The sequence below is a fragment of the Mastomys coucha genome, unplaced genomic scaffold (assembly GCF_008632895.1).
Source record: "Mastomys coucha isolate ucsf_1 unplaced genomic scaffold, UCSF_Mcou_1 pScaffold14, whole genome shotgun sequence".
Taxonomy (NCBI): domain Eukaryota; kingdom Metazoa; phylum Chordata; class Mammalia; order Rodentia; family Muridae; genus Mastomys; species Mastomys coucha.
In genome coordinates this window covers 105,509,442-105,528,857 of record NW_022196896.1, presented here as the reverse complement: position 1 = coordinate 105,528,857, position 19,416 = coordinate 105,509,442, and the positions used below count along the sequence as shown (strand labels likewise).

At 43.8% G+C, this 19,416-nt stretch overlaps 1 protein-coding gene and 1 long non-coding RNA gene across 6 annotated transcripts in view; one reads left to right on the top strand and one right to left on the bottom strand.

Annotated features, from left to right (window-relative positions):
• Serpine2 (serpin family E member 2) overlaps window positions 1–19,416 on the top strand; it is a 65,338-nt gene that overhangs the window by 19,326 nt on the left and 26,596 nt on the right. For both annotated transcript variants that reach the window (XM_031368139.1, XM_031368138.1), the window contains exon 2: window positions 17,109–17,389. In XM_031368139.1, coding sequence (XP_031223999.1) covers window positions 17,131–17,389 — 259 coding nt within the window. In that variant the 5' untranslated portion in view covers window positions 17,109–17,130. The remainder of the gene's footprint in view (window positions 1–17,108; window positions 17,390–19,416) is intronic.
• On the bottom strand, window positions 40–19,004 carry LOC116088637. Of its 4 annotated transcripts, none has more exons than XR_004117955.1 (3): window positions 4,129–4,433; window positions 877–1,026; window positions 40–91 (listed from the first exon to the last, which is right to left on the bottom strand). It is a non-coding gene; the product is annotated as an uncharacterized LOC116088637 (long non-coding RNA). The 4 variants fall into 4 exon arrangements; XR_004117954.1 differs by lacking the exon at window positions 40–91 and adding an exon at window positions 99–331; XR_004117952.1 differs by lacking the exon at window positions 40–91 and adding an exon at window positions 18,800–19,004 and having other exon boundaries at window positions 409–1,026; window positions 4,129–4,317.

The window sequence follows — 19,416 nt, the reverse complement described above, 5'->3', positions numbered from 1 at the left end:
AGGCCAGACCAGGTAGCCCAGTTAGGGGAACAGGATCCACAGGCAGGCAACAGGTTCAGGGACAGCCCCCAGCTCTAGTCATTGGGGGGACCTGCATGAAGAACAAGCTTTGTTTTTAGTGTGCCAAACACAAATTAAAAATCAGATGGGGTAAAAGTAGACACAAGCCATTCTCTGAGTCCTGGCCCGCACCTTCCTAGTTATATCATCTCCGTTCAGACACCACGTGGATTATCGATGCAGAAAGCAAGTGGAGGCTGTCCGGATGGACTAAGCTACCCCTCCGTGGTTGTTCAGATGCGTGACTGAGGGGTTACGACATGTGTTCCTACTGAAATAAATGATGTTGTGAATGATTGCTCAACCACATTGTACTAAAATCCATCATTATTCAGATCCAAACAATAATTGTAGGTTAATTGGGCATTTTGTGCCCAGACTGGGAATGGTGTGCATTTATTTCTAACCTTTATAATAATGGTTGCTAACCAGGGCCAGTCTTCTTTTCCTCTTCCCAGGATGTCTATCTGTGTCTCTAGGCATGGAGTTATCACAACTGGGTGGGGATGCAACAAAGTCTAGAAAATGATGCTTAACGACATGTAATCTACAGCCTCTGCTTCTTCAATACCGTGTTTGTGTATTGAACCCCTGGGTATCCATGTGCATTCTGGATGCTGGGGTAAAGTGATAGACAGAGCAGTTGAAGGGATCAAGGGAAAACAAGAAGGTAAATGTCTCATTTGGGAAGAACTTTTAACATGGAAACCGGATGCTGAAAAGAGACTGATGGGTTCAGTATGTGTCTGGAGAAAGAAAGCCAGACCCTGGCCAAACAGTGCCTTACAGGCTACAAGACAAGTTCCAGTTGCTTACAAGAGCATTGGGAGGCCGTTGGAGACTTTGATGCAGCTCCCGGGCAAAACGTCATGGCCTCCTTTTCTCCTCAGTTGTCCAAGAGCAATGTGGCTGGTGACTTGGGTATAGGCAGTCAGTGCTCTCTTCCAGAGAAGTTGGTGGCTTAGACTGGAGACAAAGAGATGGAGAAGATATTTGAAATGTATTGGGGGCTGGAGAGATGGCTCAGCAGTTAAGAGCGCCGACTGCTCTTCCGAAGGTCATGAGTTCAAATCCCAGCAACCACATGGTGGCTCACAACCATCTGTAATGAGGTCTGGTGCCCTCTTCTGGGTGTCTGGAGACAGCTACAGTATACTTACATATAATAAATAAATTAATTTAAAAAAAATGTATTACAGAGAGAGAATGAATGTCTTGCTGTTTCTAATAGGGTAAGAGAAAAAAAATAGTTCCCAAACCTTTGACTTGGATTCTTGGGTGGGTACTAGGTGGTGGATAATGCTGCGTATTAAGGTCTTGCAGATAGCGAGTTTAGTGGATAGGATCAGCCCCTTCCCCCATCCTGGGATTCCCATAGAAATTGCTATATGCAGGAACACTTGTATTTTGGGGTCTGCTGACAAACACTGAAGCCTCTTCTCCCAGATTGCCTGTTGTTCTGGGGGGGTCACCCCACTAGGCTTTTTAGTGTGTGGTTCTACGTTATCTGTAAGAGCTCTCTTTGAGTAGTTGTCAAGCATTTCCTGTTTCATGTTATTCCACCCATCTAAACAAACCAAACAGTTCTGAGCATCAGCTTAAAATCCAGACAGCCTCCATTAAATCTCGAGACCACTGAGACAGGGTTTGTCTGGCCCTGCTACACTAAAACCTTCAAAAATTGCTTGAGTTTAATCGCACACTATTTCACTTTTCGTGCTGGTAGGAAAATACTTCATATTCATGTGCTTGGCAGCCTTGGGAAAAAAAACACAAGGAAAATTGCCAGAGCCCGACTCCCATTTCCCAAGCTGACCAGGTGCTCTGCAGTCATTTCTAACCCTGTCATGGGGATTGTCAATGGAGCGGCACAGTATGCTTCTGTCCCGAGGAGGACAAAGGCCCTCCCTTATGTTATCTTCCTAGATTCAAAGTGCCCAGATTCAAAGGTCTTGTGATGTCACAACCTAGACCTTTGAATCCCTCTTGTACTGAAGAAATGTAGGAAAATATATCCTAAATAGTAAGGAAGGACCAGGTAAATACATCGGGTGACTTCCTTTTGTTTTCAGGAATCGGGGTTCCAGTCTTTTGTAGTTGAGGTTAAGGTTAAAGTGGTCCGGAGACCCTCAGAGAATGGGATCATCATCTCTGTCTACAGTGGTAAACAGTAGAGATGGCAGAAGCCAGCATTGATACAGACCTTAAGAACTACCCCTAAGCTCTCCAGCAGATGGCTCAGTGGTTAAGTGTATAGGCTGTTCTTCCTAGAGGACCTGGGTTCAATTCCCAGCACACACAAAGTGGTTTACAACCATCTTGTAACTCCAGTTCCAAAGGATTCAATGCCTTCTTTGAGCCTCTGTGGGTACCAGACACCCAAGTGGAACACAAATATGCATGTAGGCAAAATACTCATATATATAAAATAAAAATAAATTCTGTTTTGTTTTGTTTTTTTTAAAAAAAGAGCTAGCCTATGAACCCAAGGCACATTGTGGCTTTTAATTACTACAATACCTCATGTACCTTTACCAGGTCTATGAAAAGACAATACTTTGCATAACAGTGGAGCAACCTTACAACCAGCAAATTGACATGGATATATGCAGTCTACCAGTCATTCATATTGTACCAGTTTTCTTCTTGTTTTTTTTACAGATGTGTATATGTGTGTGTAAGTGCATGTGTGGATATGTGTGTGCATGTGTGTATGTGTGTGTATATATTTGTGTATGCATTTGTGTATATTCATGTATGTGTATGTGTGCATCTGTGTGTATTTGTGTGTGTATGTGTGCATCTGTGTGTATTTGTGTGTGTATGTGTGCATTTGTGTGTGTATCTGTGTGTATATATGAGCATTTATGTGTGTATTTTTGTGTGTGCATTTGTGTGTTTGTGTGTGTATGTGTACATTTGTGTGTTTGTGTGTGTATGCGTGCATTTGTGTGTATGTATATTTGTGTGTGCATTTATGTATATTCGTGTATGTGTATGTGTGCATTTACGTGTGTATTTGTGTGTGTGTGCATTTGTGTGTTTGTGTGTATATGCGTGCATTTGTGTGTATATATATTTATGTGTGCACTTGTGTATATTCGTGTATGTGTATGTGTGCATTTATGTGTGTATTTGTGCGTGTATGTGTGCGTTTGTGTGTATTTGTGTGTGTATATTCATTTATGTGTATATTTGTGTGTATGTGTGTATTTGTGTGTGTGTATTTGTGTGTGTGTGTGTGTTTGTGTGTGTGTGTGTGTGTGTGTGTGTGTGTGTGTGTAAAGCAGAGGTCAATCGAAGGTGTCATTCCTCAAGAGCTACTTACCTTGTATTTTGAAACAGAGTCTTTCACTGGTTTGGGGCTCACTACTTGATCTAGGCTGACTGGTGGGGCAGTGAGCCCCGGGAATCTGAATCTTTGGCTCCTAACACTGTGCCACTTGTCCATACCACCATACCCAGCTTTTGCATGGATGGTAGGGATCAAACTCAGGTTGTCATGTTTGAGCACCAAGTACTTCCACCAACTAAGCTAGCTCCCTAGCTTCCTTACAGGATCTTTTTTGAAGAACCAAAGGTTTGGGGATTATTATCATCATCATCATCATCATCATCAATTTTTCAGGTTATCAGTGTGGTAGTTTGAATATGCTTGGCCCAGGGAGTGGCACTATTAGGAGGTGTGGCCTTGTTGGAGTAGGTGTGACTTTGTTGGAGGAAGTGTGTTATTGTGGGGGTAGGGGGCTGAGACCCTCCTCCTAGCTACACGTGAGACAGTCTGGACCTGGCTCCCTTTCAATGAAGATGTAGATCCCTTGTCTCCTCCAGCACCAAGTCTGCCTGCACACGGCCGTACTTCCTGTCGTGATGATAATGGGCTGAACCTCTGAAAGTGTAAGCCAGCCCCAATTAAATGTTGTCCTATATAAGCATTGCCTTGGTCATGGTGTCTCTTCACAGCAATGGAAACCCTAACTAAGACAATCAGTTTTCCCTTTTATTGATATGGATACTTTCAGTGTAAAATCTGAGAACGATTGGGATTTGGGGTCCCTACCCACTTACAATGTGCCGAGGCTGGTAGCTGAGAAAGGGCGGTACAGGAATGTAGACAAAAGCATGAGAGGTTCTGTCAGCTGCTCTCTGGTTTTGGCTCCGTGTGTTGCGGATGAGCTGCCCACTTAGCAAAGTTTCCACTCAAGCATCAGTCAGTCAGTCGCCTGTGCCTTGCAAAGGCTGCGAGATGCAGATGGCCTGAAAAGAGAAAGACAAAGTGCCAAAAGTATCAAAGGCATTTTACCCTCTAGACCAACGTCCATTACAGCTTTCTCAACTCTCCCACTGCCCCTGGGCTAGTTACTACTGCTCCTTCTCCAGTCTGGACTGAGGAGGGCGGGGCTTTCCGCAGATAGCTTCCGGTCCCTCGCTGGGTGGGTGTGCCTTGGCTTTCTTTGCTGTACAGCTTACTAGCTTTTGGCCTGTTTGTACCAGAGATAGGTAAAAATGAATTCAAGTATTGCCTCGGTGAACAGGATGGTTTGGTTAAAGTCTGTCTCTTCTCTAAAAGCCGGCCGCTGAACCAACCTCAGTTCTGTTGACCGATTGGACTGGGCAGTTCCTGATTGTTGGAGGGCTTTGTGTGGCTCCCAGTGTCCCCATCTTCTCCTGGGGAATGCCACACAGCTCTTCCCTACCTACCTTTATACATTTCTGAAAAGCAAGAGTCCAGACCACTTGAGCTGAGAATCTTAAGGGGAAATGCTAATTGCCCTCATTCCATCAGTGACTCCATATGCCCATTGAGGCAGCAACTACACTTCATTAGCGCCATTATCGAGTGATGATAGAGTGCTCACACCATGGCCTGGTTCTCTTCTGGTAGCCCAGCACTGAGCCCAGCACACTGCCTTAGTATTTGAGGAATAGAAGAGTGGGCGGCTGTACTTAATATCCAAAAAATTCTTAATGCTACCTGACTTTAGGGGAGCCAAGAGGCTTTAGCGGTGAAATTGAACCCCAGCAGTTTGAATTCCTCTCTGCATGGTTGAATGTGGATTTCCTTGCTCACCACCCCCACTGACCGAAATAGGAGCATAAGGACCTTCGGGTTCCTGCCTGATTAAAGCCCACATCCTCTGGTAGGGCTCTCAAAGCTGAGCCTCACGGCCCAGACAAATTATCTCTGTGCTTTACAAGGCTCAGATATCAACTACCCACTCACTTCTGCCAAAGAAGGCATCTCACCTCCATAATGATGGTTTTACACACAGGCACACACACACACACACACACACAGGCACGCACGCACACATGCACGCACGCACGCACACGCACACATGCACGCCACTTTTTAAGGTAATTTGACTTTTTAAGGGAATGAGGTCTTCAGAACTCACTTGTCAAGTAGTCTGTCTTTCCTGACTAACAAGGAATAAAGTGGGGGTTGGGACTCCGAGTGGCTCAGCTCTGCAGGTACTGGATAGAAGAGGTTCAGAAATGCTAGGGACTAAGTACAGAGATGTGAAACATAACATGGGGGGGGGGGCATGCAGGGGTCCCCAGTCCTTACTTGTCAGTTCCAATATTGTAGCTTTGGTTTAGCAAAAAAAATGGCACCCATGGGATGAGAGCTGAGCATCAGTGAGCAGGAGGAGGGACCAAGGGCAGAAGATGGGATGCCAGTTGGCTTCCTGCTGCTGCTCTTCGGAGAGTTTAGGGAAGTAACTGCCAGTGAGTCAGCCTGGTCTTAGCAACTCCCCGTGCTTCTTGGTGGAAGCTCATTAGAATGCCTGTATCTCTGCTTCCAGCCTCAAAGTTCTTCCACTGGCTGCCGCAAACTGGAGCTGACACATTGGATGGGGGGAACTATCAGGCTGAAGCTGTAATTGCTGGTCATAAGCCTCCCCTTCTAGGATGCACAGAAGTAATTGGCTGGATCCCTTCTTCTTCCACACAGGAAAGTTTCAGGTTTAAAATTCCAGAGAAAATCATGCTGCAAATTGGTGTCAGTACTGCCATGGCTTTGCCTATGATTGTAAATGATGGGAAGCCAGTCACATCGTGGGTGACCTGGGCAGAATGTGTGTTCTTCTGTGTGTCTGAGCAGAGATTCTCTTGGGGTCCTGAGGTATAAGGTTCACTTATACCCTAAGATGCTTACACCCCTAAGGAACAGTATCCACTAGACAGCGTAGCCCTGCTTACCTAAGTGAGACAACCAAAAATGTTCCCAAATAACCCCTGGGGACAGAGTTGCCCCTACCCTGGATGGAAGCCACCACCCTAGAGTAACAAACATTATGTTCATTTTGGCACTCTTGAAAGCTATGGTCACTTGTTTGTTCCAAGTGTTTGGTGAGGTAAGCCCAGGTAGAGGAACACAGTGTTTCTTCCACCTCTTCCTCCGCTGGCCTTTAAATTCCACCAAAGGAAGCAGTGTGGCCTATTAGCCAAAATCTCAGGCTTTCGACCTTGGATCTCTTACCATGTCCGAGTTGTAGAGTGTACGTATACTATTCAGGTTTTTTTTTAGATTCCCCAGTTTCCACCATTTTTAACATAGAACAACTAATTCCTACTTCTTAAATAGAGGGTTAAATGTCATTTTCAATATAAAGTACTGTGTCTGGCGTTTAGTAGATGTCTTGTATATTTAATCTGCTGTAACAAAATACCATTACAACAGGCTTACAAACAACAGAAATTTATTTCTCATGGTCCAAGAGTCAGGGAAGTCTAAGGTTAAGACACTGGCACCTACAGTAGTTGGTAAAGGCTTGCTCTTTGCAGACGGTACCTTCTAGTAGTTCTTCTCATGCATCAAGCAGGACGAGCTGTCTGTGATGGTGGTGGTGATGATGTTGATGGTGATGATGATGATGATGATGGCAATGATGATGGTTGAGACATAGTCTCCCTGTATATCTCTGAATGGCCTGGATTCACTATGTAGATGAGGCTGGCCTTGAATTCATGTGTCTCCCCCAGGAATACTGGAATTAAAGGTGGTATGTACTACCATGTCCAGCAAGAATCAACTTCTGAAAACATCACATGGCACAGTTAGGACTTCAATAAGTGAATTTTGGGAAGATAAACTATTCAGACTGTAGTAATATGCATCCAGTTAGTGGTGGCTATTATTCGCAAGTACTTAAGAGTGTGTTCTATAGATTTTTAAGCAAGTTAGAAGTGGGCAGAAGAATTTAATTGCCGCTGTCACATAAAATAGGAACGGAACCGTTAACTTCTATTGAATTACAATTTGTTTCATAAGCATGTATTGAATTCCTTCTATAATCCTGGCAGTATGCTAAATACATGGCATAAGATATTAATAAATAATTATTCCTGTCTTTAAATGTCTGATAGGGAGATATAGAGACAAATAGATCAAGTGGCTCAGCCAAGTAGATGAACGTCTATTGACAGAAGAACATGGGCAGCCTGTAACATTCACCTGGGAATATGAGAAAGGAGCTGGTAGTGTTGTGTGTCCGCAGTTTTCCTTTTCCCGGTGATACCACGTGTCAGTACAGGTTTTATGCTCCTCTGAGTTCCGTTCCTGTGCTCTGCAGCTTTCTCTGTTCACTTTGCATGCAGCCTTCACCTTTCAGCTGACGTAGAATCCCACCTCCTGTCGTGTGTGCTTTTAGAAGCAGATTAAAAAAAAAAAAAAAAGACCCTTAACTTTGCAAAATGCGTAACGATATGCAGAGAAAATGTTCGTCGGAAACAGTTGTCTAGTGCTAACTCAACGATGTCCGTTAGTCTTGTTGCACGTAGGTATAATTTTTGCATCGTTGCTTGTATGATAAATAGTTTGGGTTGTCAGTTGATGTATGTCTGTTCCAACAGCAGGGAGGCTGAGGCACAGGACTGAGCATTTTGAGTCCAACCTGGGCTGCCTAGCAAAAGTGTCTCGGCTACAAAACTAAACAGCACCCCAAAATAGCTAGAACCGATTACTGCTGATACATGACTCTTTTAGTTTTCTTCACAGTGAGTGACACAGTTGGGTGGGTGTCATCAACTACCACTCAGTGTTGGGTGGCATAGATCATGTTCTCCCAGAAGCAACACGGTGATTTGGTAAGGAAACACTTCCTAGCAAACCCAGCAACTGAATGGGAAGGGGGGGTGGGGGTGGGGTGGGTTGGAAAAGGAAGAAGTTAAGCAAGAGATGTATCTGGGCCAAGTCCCACTACAGAGCTCATGGGCAGATTTTTTTGGAGTCATTTACAGCAAGACCAGGAGTCAATGGCTATTAGCCTTCTGGGAGGAAATAGTGTCTGTAAACACTTAAGGCCCACTAGGCAAAGTGGGCTTTGCTTCCCACTGGCTGTCGTCCAAAGGTAGCAGGTGCAAACGGTTAGCAGCAGAGCACACAAAAGCTAGAGGGCAAGGATGCTGAGCTGCTAAAAGACTACCCACAGTGCTGCTTCCATTGGAGATTTAGGTTGCAATTAGAATTGCCAGTGAGCCAAGCTACTTATAGCGATGATTTTGCTTCTAGATACAATCAGTTTGGGACCCAGGTCTCTTTTATTCTCTTACAGTAGGTTGATGGAGTTAGCTGTTTAACAGGTATATGGGGTTTTTTTTTTTTTTTTGTTAGTTTGTTTTTAAAGAAACATTTTTATTTCAGAAATTTTTTTAAAAATCAATTTGTTCTTAAAACCCTTGGCCTTCATAGTTGGCCAGCATCAGTTTACACAGTGCTCGGTTCTCATCAGTGAATGGAGGACCCACAGATAGCGTCAGTATTTCAAAGGACCAGTGAAGCTATGGTCATTGTGGGGCTTTGAGTATAGACTGAGTAAACAATGTCTGAACAGGAAATAAAAGAAGGGGACCGAGGGGGACACATTTTAGGCTCATCCAGGCACTGACCACCAAATCTAATGACCTAAGTTCAACCCAGAACCATGTGGAGGAAGGAAAAAAAAGATTCTTGTAAATTGCCCTCTGATCTCCATGAATGTCCAGGCACACTCTCCTTCCACAAATAATTGAAATGTAAACATAGCTTTTACAATGGATCTTAATTATGTTATAATAAAAATGATTTGCTTTTTATTAAAATATTTGTGAACTCATGATTTTGTATCTCCCAAAGTATGATAGCTGTTACACTTTTTTCTTTTTCTTTTCTTTTTTTTTTTTTTTAATGCAACAAAATTGTTTCCCTGTTTTTAAAAATTGTGAGTCACTGGTCTATATCACTATAGTACTGGGTCCTTCTCTTGGATGCTGGATGAGGAAATCACCCATCTAAAGTTTTATAGATTTAATGCCCCAAGCCTGCACACTTAAAAGGCATATCTTACCATTCTGAGTGGTTTTTTTTAGGCGAGAGAGTATCCATCACCTTTACCATCCCACCACTAGCGACCACTGTATTCTTTTTTATACTTCCTACCAATATATGTCTCTCCACTCTAGTTCTTCTATTAAACCATCCAAGGGAACTGGGAAGGAAGGCACACACTAGAGGAAAAAGCAGGCTTGATGAAGAGGCTCATTCACTCTGCCTCCCCGGTGAGGGCATAGAAGTTGGATTTGAGCCCTCAGCAAATTATTCTGAAAACTTGAAGGAAATAGGAGGAAAGAGTGTTCCTGATCAGGTATTTTTGGAAGTAGACAGCAAACAAATCCCACCCCCACCATCCTTTTCTTTAGCTTCTGCCCCTTCCCAAAGGAAAGTTTCAGAATGAAATATATACGGGTAAAAGGCACTGGGTGTCAGAGTTCACCTTACATATCTTTTTTATTTAAGCCATCGTTTCCATACATTTCAGTGGTTGAAAAGTGTCTTTCCTAAGCAGTTTTACATCAGTTCTTGACCCAGTTGGTTAGTCTCATAGATTGAACATACATGCATACCTGTTGGATTCTGGGTTAAAAAATATGAAGAACTTCAGAGGACTTAATGTTTCTTCATAGTGACCTGGAAAAGCATTTTAAAGCCACAGCAGCTCTAGGTGCCGTCTCTGGTTTGCTTCTCCCTACATTGTAAAGATGCTGACTCTCATGGACTGCTGGGGACTTATCAGAGCTGCACACCGTGGTGTGCTTGGGCTGGCTCCATCTTCTGGTTTAGTTATCTTAAGAGAATGTGATCTTATTTGGACAACGAAGACAGAGCCTGAGTGGGTATCATTTCAGGAATGACTTACAAAGGTTTTAAATCTAGTCTTCTCACTTCTATGGGACCATATTCAAGACTAGCCTCTCCTTGGCTTCATAATCTCAGCTCCAGTTACTTGTGGATGAACAGTTACCTCTCCCTCACAGAGAGCCTTAGATCTTCACCTCCTGACGCCTGGAGGGTACCCATAATACCTCTTGGGAAACACTCTGGGGAGTTTGAAACATTTCTCTGCTGACAAAAATATTGCTGGGAAATATGTGGTCCAACAGCACGAGCATCACAGACCTGAGTAAAAGTTCTAGTGTTTCCTTTGAGAAACTAAAACTTTTCCTTTGAGAAATCCTTTACAAAAGCTGTTGGGAGATGTGATCCTTCTCATGGAGGGTAGTTTGCAGGTGTGTGCTTGCTGATCTTGCCACCTTTAGAAGGGGACAGGGACAGATCAAGAAGGGAGCATCTAGGTTTGAAGAATCAAGATCCTAGAAACAGAGACCAGAAGAACCGCAGAGCTTTCCCAGTTGGCTGTCTGTCAGGCTGAGAAGTTCTGGAGATGCAAGGCTGGGGACAGCACAACATGACCTTCCATGTGTGGAATGAAGCAACTATCAGTTGCTCATTCCAGGGCTGTGTCATTGCTGTGACCCTACTTCTTATGACAGGAACGATTCAGGAGACTCAGTGATTTTACCCATCGGTGATGTATTTTGATCAGTCTCACCAATTTTTAATGTCAGCTGACTTCCCATCTTGGCCTCACCCATTGAGACTCCTATGGATTTCTTGGCCCTGGAAGGCAAGCCAATTCATGTGCAAGCAAGTTTTTAGATATGCCCCCAGAGAACAGCATAAATAAATGTGGGTTCTTCATTGTCTTTGTCTCCCAATATTGCTACCGTTTATTTGGGATTTATGAAATGGGATCTGTTAGGTCCAGTTCTTCCACCCAGCCCCCATACTCCCAGAAATAAGACTCAGACCTGAAATATATTTATAAATACCTTGGCTGTGTAGCTAGGCTCTACTCTGACTAGATCATAACTTAAATATTTTAACCTATGTTCCGCCATGCGGCTGGTTACCTGTGCCCAGGTACCATGTGTCCATCTTGTCACATCTACTCAGGCCAACCTCCCCTGCCTGGCTCTATCCCAGAATCCTGTTTGCCTCCCAGATGTCTCACCTTCTATACTACCCTTCCTTATAGGCCATAAGTTTTTTAATTGACAAGTGATGCATCAATACAATACAGAAGATATTCTCTCTACAATCTATAAATACTGTTTCACTCTAAAAGGAGCCAGAGAAATGACTGACTGTATTAGCCCAAGGAACAGAAGAGAGGGAAGCGGAGGATACTATGCGATCAAACTGGATATTTCAAGAATCAACTTGAAGTGATTTATTTTGAGTCTCAACAAGAATTAATATTTATAGTGGATCAAGCCCCTAGAAGATGTTGAAAAACATGAGTTTTTAATGACAAGAAAACAAAACAACATTCCAGTGAACTCAGAATTTTATAACAAAGACTTCTTGAAAATGAGAACCCTTCTGCACATTTGTCCCACCTTTAACACATACACACACACACACACACACACACACACACACACACACTGAAGCTCATAGTAGTCAGCTATGCAGGTTTTCTTTTTATTTATATTCCTACCAGTGAATGGAAGAAACGTAATTATTATAGCATGTACCATGTTGGATCCCCTAATAAAAAAGGTACTTGGGCAACGATCATGATACAAAAGCAAAGAGAGCAGTTGACCAGTCTCCTTACCCTAATACTTTGTACAACACAATTACAGAATGGTCTTACCTGAAGAATTAATCAAGCTGCTTAGCCTCTAGGTCAGGGGGTGGGGGGCATGGGGGTGGAGGGCAGGGCTTGACAGCCTTTCAGGATTGCTCTCTTCTTCATCCCATACTGTCTCTGTTGCCAATAATCCTGTTCTGACTCTATCCATTTCACATAGGACAGAGGAATGCAGTTATAGAGTTCTGGTGGTATTAGAACCAAAGCTAAAAATAAAGCAACTTAAGAATTTGTGTTATTAGCCGGGCAGTGGTGGCCCATTCCTTTAATCACAGCACTTGGGAGGCAGAGGCAGGTGGATTTCTGAGTTCAAGGCCAGCCTGGTCTACAGAGTGAGTTCCAGGACAACTAGAGCTATACAGAGAAATCTTGTCTTGAAAAACAAAAAAAAAACAAAAAAAAAACAAAAAAAAAAAAATTTTGTGTTGTTGTTCTAAAAAAGCAACAGGGTTATCGACTTGTAATGGCTGGAGCTTATGGATATCTTGATTCAAATCAAGTTAAAAATATAACAGAATACAATTAGGACTGTGTGAACACTTGATAATTAGCATATTGAAGAGTTACTGATTTTTGTTAGGTGATAATAATATTGTGGGTTTATATCCTAGTTAGGATATATATTAGAATGATCCTGAGTGCTGTTATATGTCTACAGTTTGCTTCAGAATAACATCTGACTTTCAAGAGGTAGGCCATGAATTGACCGCTATCATTACTGGATGTTGAAAGCCGTGGACTTACTTTTTTCCATATGTTTTATATATATTTAAAATCTTCCATGATACAGTATGCATGCATATGTGTGTTTGTGTGTTGTGTGTGCATGCATTCACATGTAGTTTATGATTGTTAGCTCTTCCAGCATATGTTAGCGAGTGGTGGAGGGTAGACTACTGTCCTTTCTTTAGACACTCTCGGGTCCCCCAAAGCAGATAAGAGACAAAGTCTCCGAGCCTGTAGACCTCTGTCATGTTCTCTTCACACTAGTCCATTTCCATAAACTTGCTATATTAAGTAGAGCACGTGGACATCATATTTATCATCTGCTTGTGCTGTAGAGAAGGTATATTCGATATAAAAATAGCTTGTTAAGTAGAAAACAAATGCCCCTGTTTGCAGGGCTATCTCATATTCTGTTATTTAGCAGGTCCAAATGAGGCCGTCTAGGGCTCTATTTCCAAGTACTTATGTAGTGCAGGCTAGGGGTGGACAGTGGCTTCTCAGGCAGAAGGTGGAGAGGGCTGCAGAAATCAAGGCATGTGACCAGGCCCAGGAGGAGTGGCACTGAAGCAAGACATTTGTGTGAGACTAGGGCCCAGCAGAACCAGCCCTCTCTTTTTTTCACATTTCCTGTAAGTCTAAATCCAGACTTGGATGCGTTGTCTCCTGAATTTTAGTTTCCTAAAATATTTTGGGAACACTACACTTCAAACCAAACCCTGAGCAGTGGGATTACCCTCACTTCTGCCTCTGATTTAGTGCATACCCATGATACAGCTCTAAATAGACTCTGTGGGCCCTGGGACTCTAAAGGCCTCTGCTTCTATTTTCTGTGAGCTTCCTGTCTAATGGGAAAGAGGTGGGATCATTTGAAAAGAAGCCAAATGAGAGATGCAGAGAGGGATGATGTATTCAGAGAAGTGGGTGAAGAACCCATCAGAGGCAATCAGGAAAGGCTTAGCACACTGTCTGGAAGAGTTGGAAGAGCTCTGCTGGTCTCTGGTAAACAACAGAAAGGTAAAGGGAAGCCCAGGGCCATCGAGAGCCCCCAACGAGAACTGGGAAACTAATGGTCTCCATAGCCCACCGATGGAGGACCCCATCCCATCCCCCAGGTCAAAAGACCACCATGAACGATCAGACAGAAATGGGGGAGCAAGCTGCCTAAAGCTCGACGGTGAAGTTAGCAGAAATCTCAGCTCTGCCTGTGTAGAAGTGACAGGTGAAGCCACGGGGTCTGTGGCATGCTTTCCCCTCACGTCTGCCATGGGCAAGTGACACATTTTCAAGTATGCATTTTGAGTCTGGCATTTGCAAAACTAGCAGCCCATTATTTACTACACTAAGCCATGCTTCACACTCGGAGCAGTACCCAATTACTTCAGGAACATTCCCCTCGCTGGAAAGAGAAAAAGTCTTGGAGCAGGAGAAAGCTAACGTTTGGAAGGCTGTGCCTGTGGCAGCAGCTTTATTGGTAGGCTTATGCTCTCCCTCAGTGACGGCCTAAAGCACATGGATTGCTTTTTATTGTTGTAAAAAACATTATTCATGAAATTTGAGACAGTCGAGAACAGATTTATGAACCTATGTATTCACATTTCCCAGTACATTTCGGCCAAACACTTATTCTTTCTCTCATCCCAAAGTTTAAAGAGTGATTTCTTTTAAAAATCAAAGTAAGCAGAAAGTTGGTGCATTCTTCCATAGCTGGATTCTCTCTGTTCTAGAGACGAAGCATTTTAAAACTTGCCACACTTATTTTGTGTAAAGTGGTATCTATGAGGATATGAGTATCTTTTCATTATTAGTACTTAGGCAAGCCTGGAGTTATTTATGGATCCATCCCTGTTCTCCAGGCTTCTGAACTTACACTTAGGCGTGTGTGCAAACAAGCCAGGTGAGTTTATATTTGAGAGCATTTGGCCGAGCAGAAGTTAAGCCTAGAACATCCATCAAAAATAGCCCTGATTCCAAGTTTCACACAGCCTGGAAACTGCCCAGTGTGCTTTTAAGCAGCTGAACGTGGACATCTCTCAAAAACTTCCCCCAGCAAAGAAACAAAAACACTTCTAGTATAATGAAACTGTTCTTTTTTTTAAAAAAAAAAAAAAAGAGTCCTAGCTGAGCAAAGTTCTGGTAACTAAAGTAACTTTGTTTGGGAGACTGTCCAAGATATTAGGGCTCTTAAGATTTTTACTTTCATTTGTCCTCCTTAGCCCCCCTCCCATACCCCCCGCCACAGAGCCCTCAGCTACCAGTGGTGAAAACAACATGTCCTTTTGTGCCTTTTGAGTGTACAAATCCAACCATTTATTCAAATATTCCCTGACCCAACAGAGTTTCTTAGGAGTCAGTAACGGAAATTGATGAGGTTGGCGGATACAAGGATTCTACATATTCTTTGTGTCTGCGATTAGTTTGTGGTATGTCAAGTTTCAAAGAGGAAATGCATTCTCCGAGGGGAGAAAGTGAAGAACGAAAATCTGGGCTAACTCCTAGGAGGAGTGAGCAAAGATCCCATGGTCAGTGCTTGGAAACCCTCCAAGGTCCAACAGGCTCCAGGAAACTCGGGCAGTTGTCGTGGTATTTAGAACCAGTCCAAGGTGCCAGAGTCAAAACGCAGCCACCACTGACCAGAGTGGAGGGCTACGTGGGAGCGTATGTAGGTCACTTACACATTATGAATTTAGACAGGCTGAGTTTATACAATTATTTTCCAACTAAGCCCTGGAAAAACCCCAAATGTTCAGAAGTTTTAGAAGGGACCTATTTCACAAGGTGTAAGAAAATTACAACATGTGCCCGAATGGTCCGTTCTTAGTGGCTCATTGCATGTGGGTAGCCAGGTGGGGGATTCTGTTTATGCTGACGTTCCTTGCCCCACGTAGATGATGGTATTTCCTTGGACAAATTTTGGAGTTCACTGGGACGCTCATGACTCAATACAAGGATTTCCTCAACCACATTCAGGGGACTCTGGTTTGATGCAATGAGAAATAATAAAATTAAAAATTGCTCTCCTAATCCCTGGGGTTTAATCCCACCAGTGGTTTTTGAGCATCAGCTATGCATAGTGTGAGAAATTCCCAAAACTCAGAAAAGAGGGCAGGAAGGCACAGTGTTCCCAGCCCCACCCACACTCTTTCTTTTCCCACGTGGCCACTGATTTCCGCTCACTCCTGGTCACCTGTCTCTTCAAAGACTTCTCTCTGTAACCTTCCACAGGTGACAAGGGGATCAAATTAGCTCCCTGGAGGAGATTTGTGCCTTGGTAAAGCCTCAAGCCTCTAAAGTAGGGATGGAATTAGTAACATCACAAATTCTGCCTTTGTTTTTGCTAAGTGCTGCTATTGAGTTCTAACTTAATGGAAGTCTTTGCTTTCCCATAAATACACATAAACTCCTGCCTCCTGTCGTAGGCAGAGAAAGCCCTGTCAGTGGCAATCGAGGACTGAAGCATAGTTAAAAGCGAGTGGCTGTAATTGAAATTCTCAGGGTAAACAATGCCATCCGCACCATTTATGGATTTACCAATTGTTCTGCCCTGTTGTAGCTCTAAAGCTACTACCGAAATTTGTTTTAATTAACAGGCCTGTAATTTTAAAAGTTGTATGTGGTACCGTGAAAGAATCAAGTCTGTGTGGTTCTAAGAAAATCCCCTCTGTTTAAAACTCTCCTAGTGGTCTCTTGTGACCTTGCGGTGGGTCTACCCTGGCGTCTGTCACACAGCCCGACTGTTCCTCCAGTCCCTTCGTGCTGCTCTCCTTTGGCTTGGCTCTCCCCACATCCATGCATGGCTGCTTCTTTTTCTCAATCTTCAGTTGTCCTCAACTGTATTCCTACCACAGAGGTGCATTCCCTATGACTCGACCCTCCCTGGCCCTTCATTTACTCACATCGCTTTAGTTTATGATCCTGGCTGTTAGTCTTCTCTAAAGTTACCTAATAGCTTTCTGGCCTATTTTCTCCATGTCCATCTAGAAGGACAGGCTGAGAAGGCCCGGTCACACCCATTAGACGTACAGCTGTCTGCCTACTGCTTAGAAAGAGCTTGGCATATAGAAGATCCTTGGAAGCAATGCTTTATATGATTGACAGTTTCAAGAATTAAATAATGGTTTATAGCCTGGTGTCTGGTGCATACTAAGGCTCTAGCAGATGGAAATTTACTTCTTTCCAGCCCTGTCTGTCTAAACCCTATGCATTAGAAGCTAACTTAGCACAACATTCAGTTATCCATGAGCACAGGAAATCAGATCTAGTTGAATACAGAGTACTCATCCTTTGTGTTTGCAAAAGAGTGATATATTTCTGATTTTCTTTTCTTTTCTTTTTCTTTTTTAGGCTATTCTTGTTAGAAGGAACCATGAATTGGCATTTTCCCTTCTTCATCTTGACCACAGTGACTTTATCCTCCGTGTACTCCCAATTCAACTCTCTGTCACTGGAGGAACTAGGCTCCGACACAGGGATCCAGGTTTTCAATCAGATCATCAAGTCACGGCCTCATGAGAACATTGTCGTCTCCCCACATGGGATCTCGTCCATCTTGGGTATGCTGCAACTGGGGGCTGACGGCAGGACGAAGAAGCAGCTCTCCACGGTGATGCGATACAATGTAAATGGTGCGTGTGTGTTCTCCTTCATCAGTGAGGCCTTGCCTGCAGTCCTGCATGTAAAGGGTCACAGCTTGGTCTCTACCTAAGCAGAGAAGCAGGGGCAGCCAAGAGAAGTCATACAATGCCACCTGGAACATGGGGCCAGGGTCTTCTAAAGGGAAGATGACATGCCCAAAATTAGGAGCTATGCTTTTGTTTCTGTTGGGCTTTGTGGTCTCTGTCTACCAACACTAACGTTTTTTCTCTTAAGGAAAATCTTTTGCATTATAAGCATCCTTATGAAACAGGTCCACACTAGAGACAGACTTTGTGGAACCTTTATGATGGTGGAGCTGCTCTGGATGGATGGGGATGGGGCTACAGGAGGGATATAAATGCCCAGGCACGCGCGTGTGCGTGTGTGTGTGTGTGTGTGTGTGTGTGTGTGTGTGTGTTAAATGAAAACTGAGTCAAATCAAAATGAACTCTGTAGACTGTACCCATGACAATTTCCCAATATAGTCACCACGCCACTCGGAAAAACTAGATGGAGGGCACAGGGAATGTCCCTTTTCTATTTTTATTTTTTATTTATTTATAAAGGCTCATTAATTTTTGTGGGGTCAGTGTGGGTAAGTTCACGTGTATGTGTATATGGGTGAGGAAGTGTGTGGAGACTAGAAGTGCATGTTGATTGTCTTCTTCCATCACGATCCTTATTGGTCTCTCACTGAACCTGAAATTTACCAATTGAGCAAGACTAGCGGGCCAGTGAGCCCTGGAGATCCAGTGCTAGGATCATAGAATAAACATCTACCACCACAGGGGAAGGTCTTATATAGATGCTAGGGATCTGAACTCTGGTTCTCATGCTTCTGTGGCTAGCACTTTACCGACTGGGACATCTGCCCAAACTCCCTTGTCTGCTGATCTAAAGCCATTTAGAAATCAGAAGCGAAAAGCTAAGTGACCTAGAAAGAATAAAAGCAAGAAAGAGAGAAAAGAACAGAAAAAAACTAACGCCCAGTCACTGTACATAACTAACCTATGCTTGTAATCATAGCACTTGGGAAGCAAGACAGGAGGATCAAGAGCTCAAGACCAGTCTGGCTCTATAGCAAGCCTGTGTCAGAACACTGAAATGAACCTGGAGGCGTAGCTCAGTGCCAGGGGGCTTGCTTTACATGTACAAAGCCCTGCGTTTGGTATTTAGTTCCACAAAGGACAAACAAACAAAAAATAATAACAGATATAGGTCAGGCCCTGTGAGAGAGGCTCAGTGGTATTGAAAGAGAAGGCTTGTTTTGAATCAATCACCTGTTTAGCCGTAGGAATCCATGTTTGCAGGCAGGATTTCCCTGTAGGGTTAGCTCACTCGTGTTGTGTCCCTTCCCATAGCCCCAGCACCCAAGGGAATGGGATTGTTTCTGAGCTCACCTTTGCTGTCAAGCACGCTGAGCGTGAACGAGGCAGGCGCCAGTTACCTCACTGGAACATGAAGGAGCTGCTCCCACTTCCTTTGTGTTTTCGTGGGGCCCACACCAGGCCTGGGCGGGGCCCGTATGCCCACCGGTGGCCTCTGTCAGCAGGGTAAACTTTGCTTTCTGCAGTTCGCCTGTCAGATGGGAGGAAGGGCAGAATGCTTGGGACGTAGTGTCCTGTCCCTGTAAGTTCAGGGCTCTGGTGATTTATACCACCTGTGTGAGTCACCACTTAAAATTTATGGCTGTTCTCTCTGCCATCCAGGGCCTGTCAGCCAACACAGCTCCAAAACAACGACTGGTGTTGTGTCTTGTCGTCTTGTTTTGTTCAGGTTTAGTTTGGTTTCGATGTTAAATGCACCGTGATTTTTAGATCCACACCTTCCTTAACATTGGGCTGTTGGCGACCAGTCCGCCTCCACCTTTCCTCCCTCCAGAATTGCCAACGGTCACATGTAGACTGTGACGTCAGGGTTCCTACATACTGATGCATGTCGGGAGGCTATTTTCGGAGCTCAGACTCTGAGGATTGGCTGCAGTTGATGTTCACCGAGGAAGAAGTGAGACTATTGG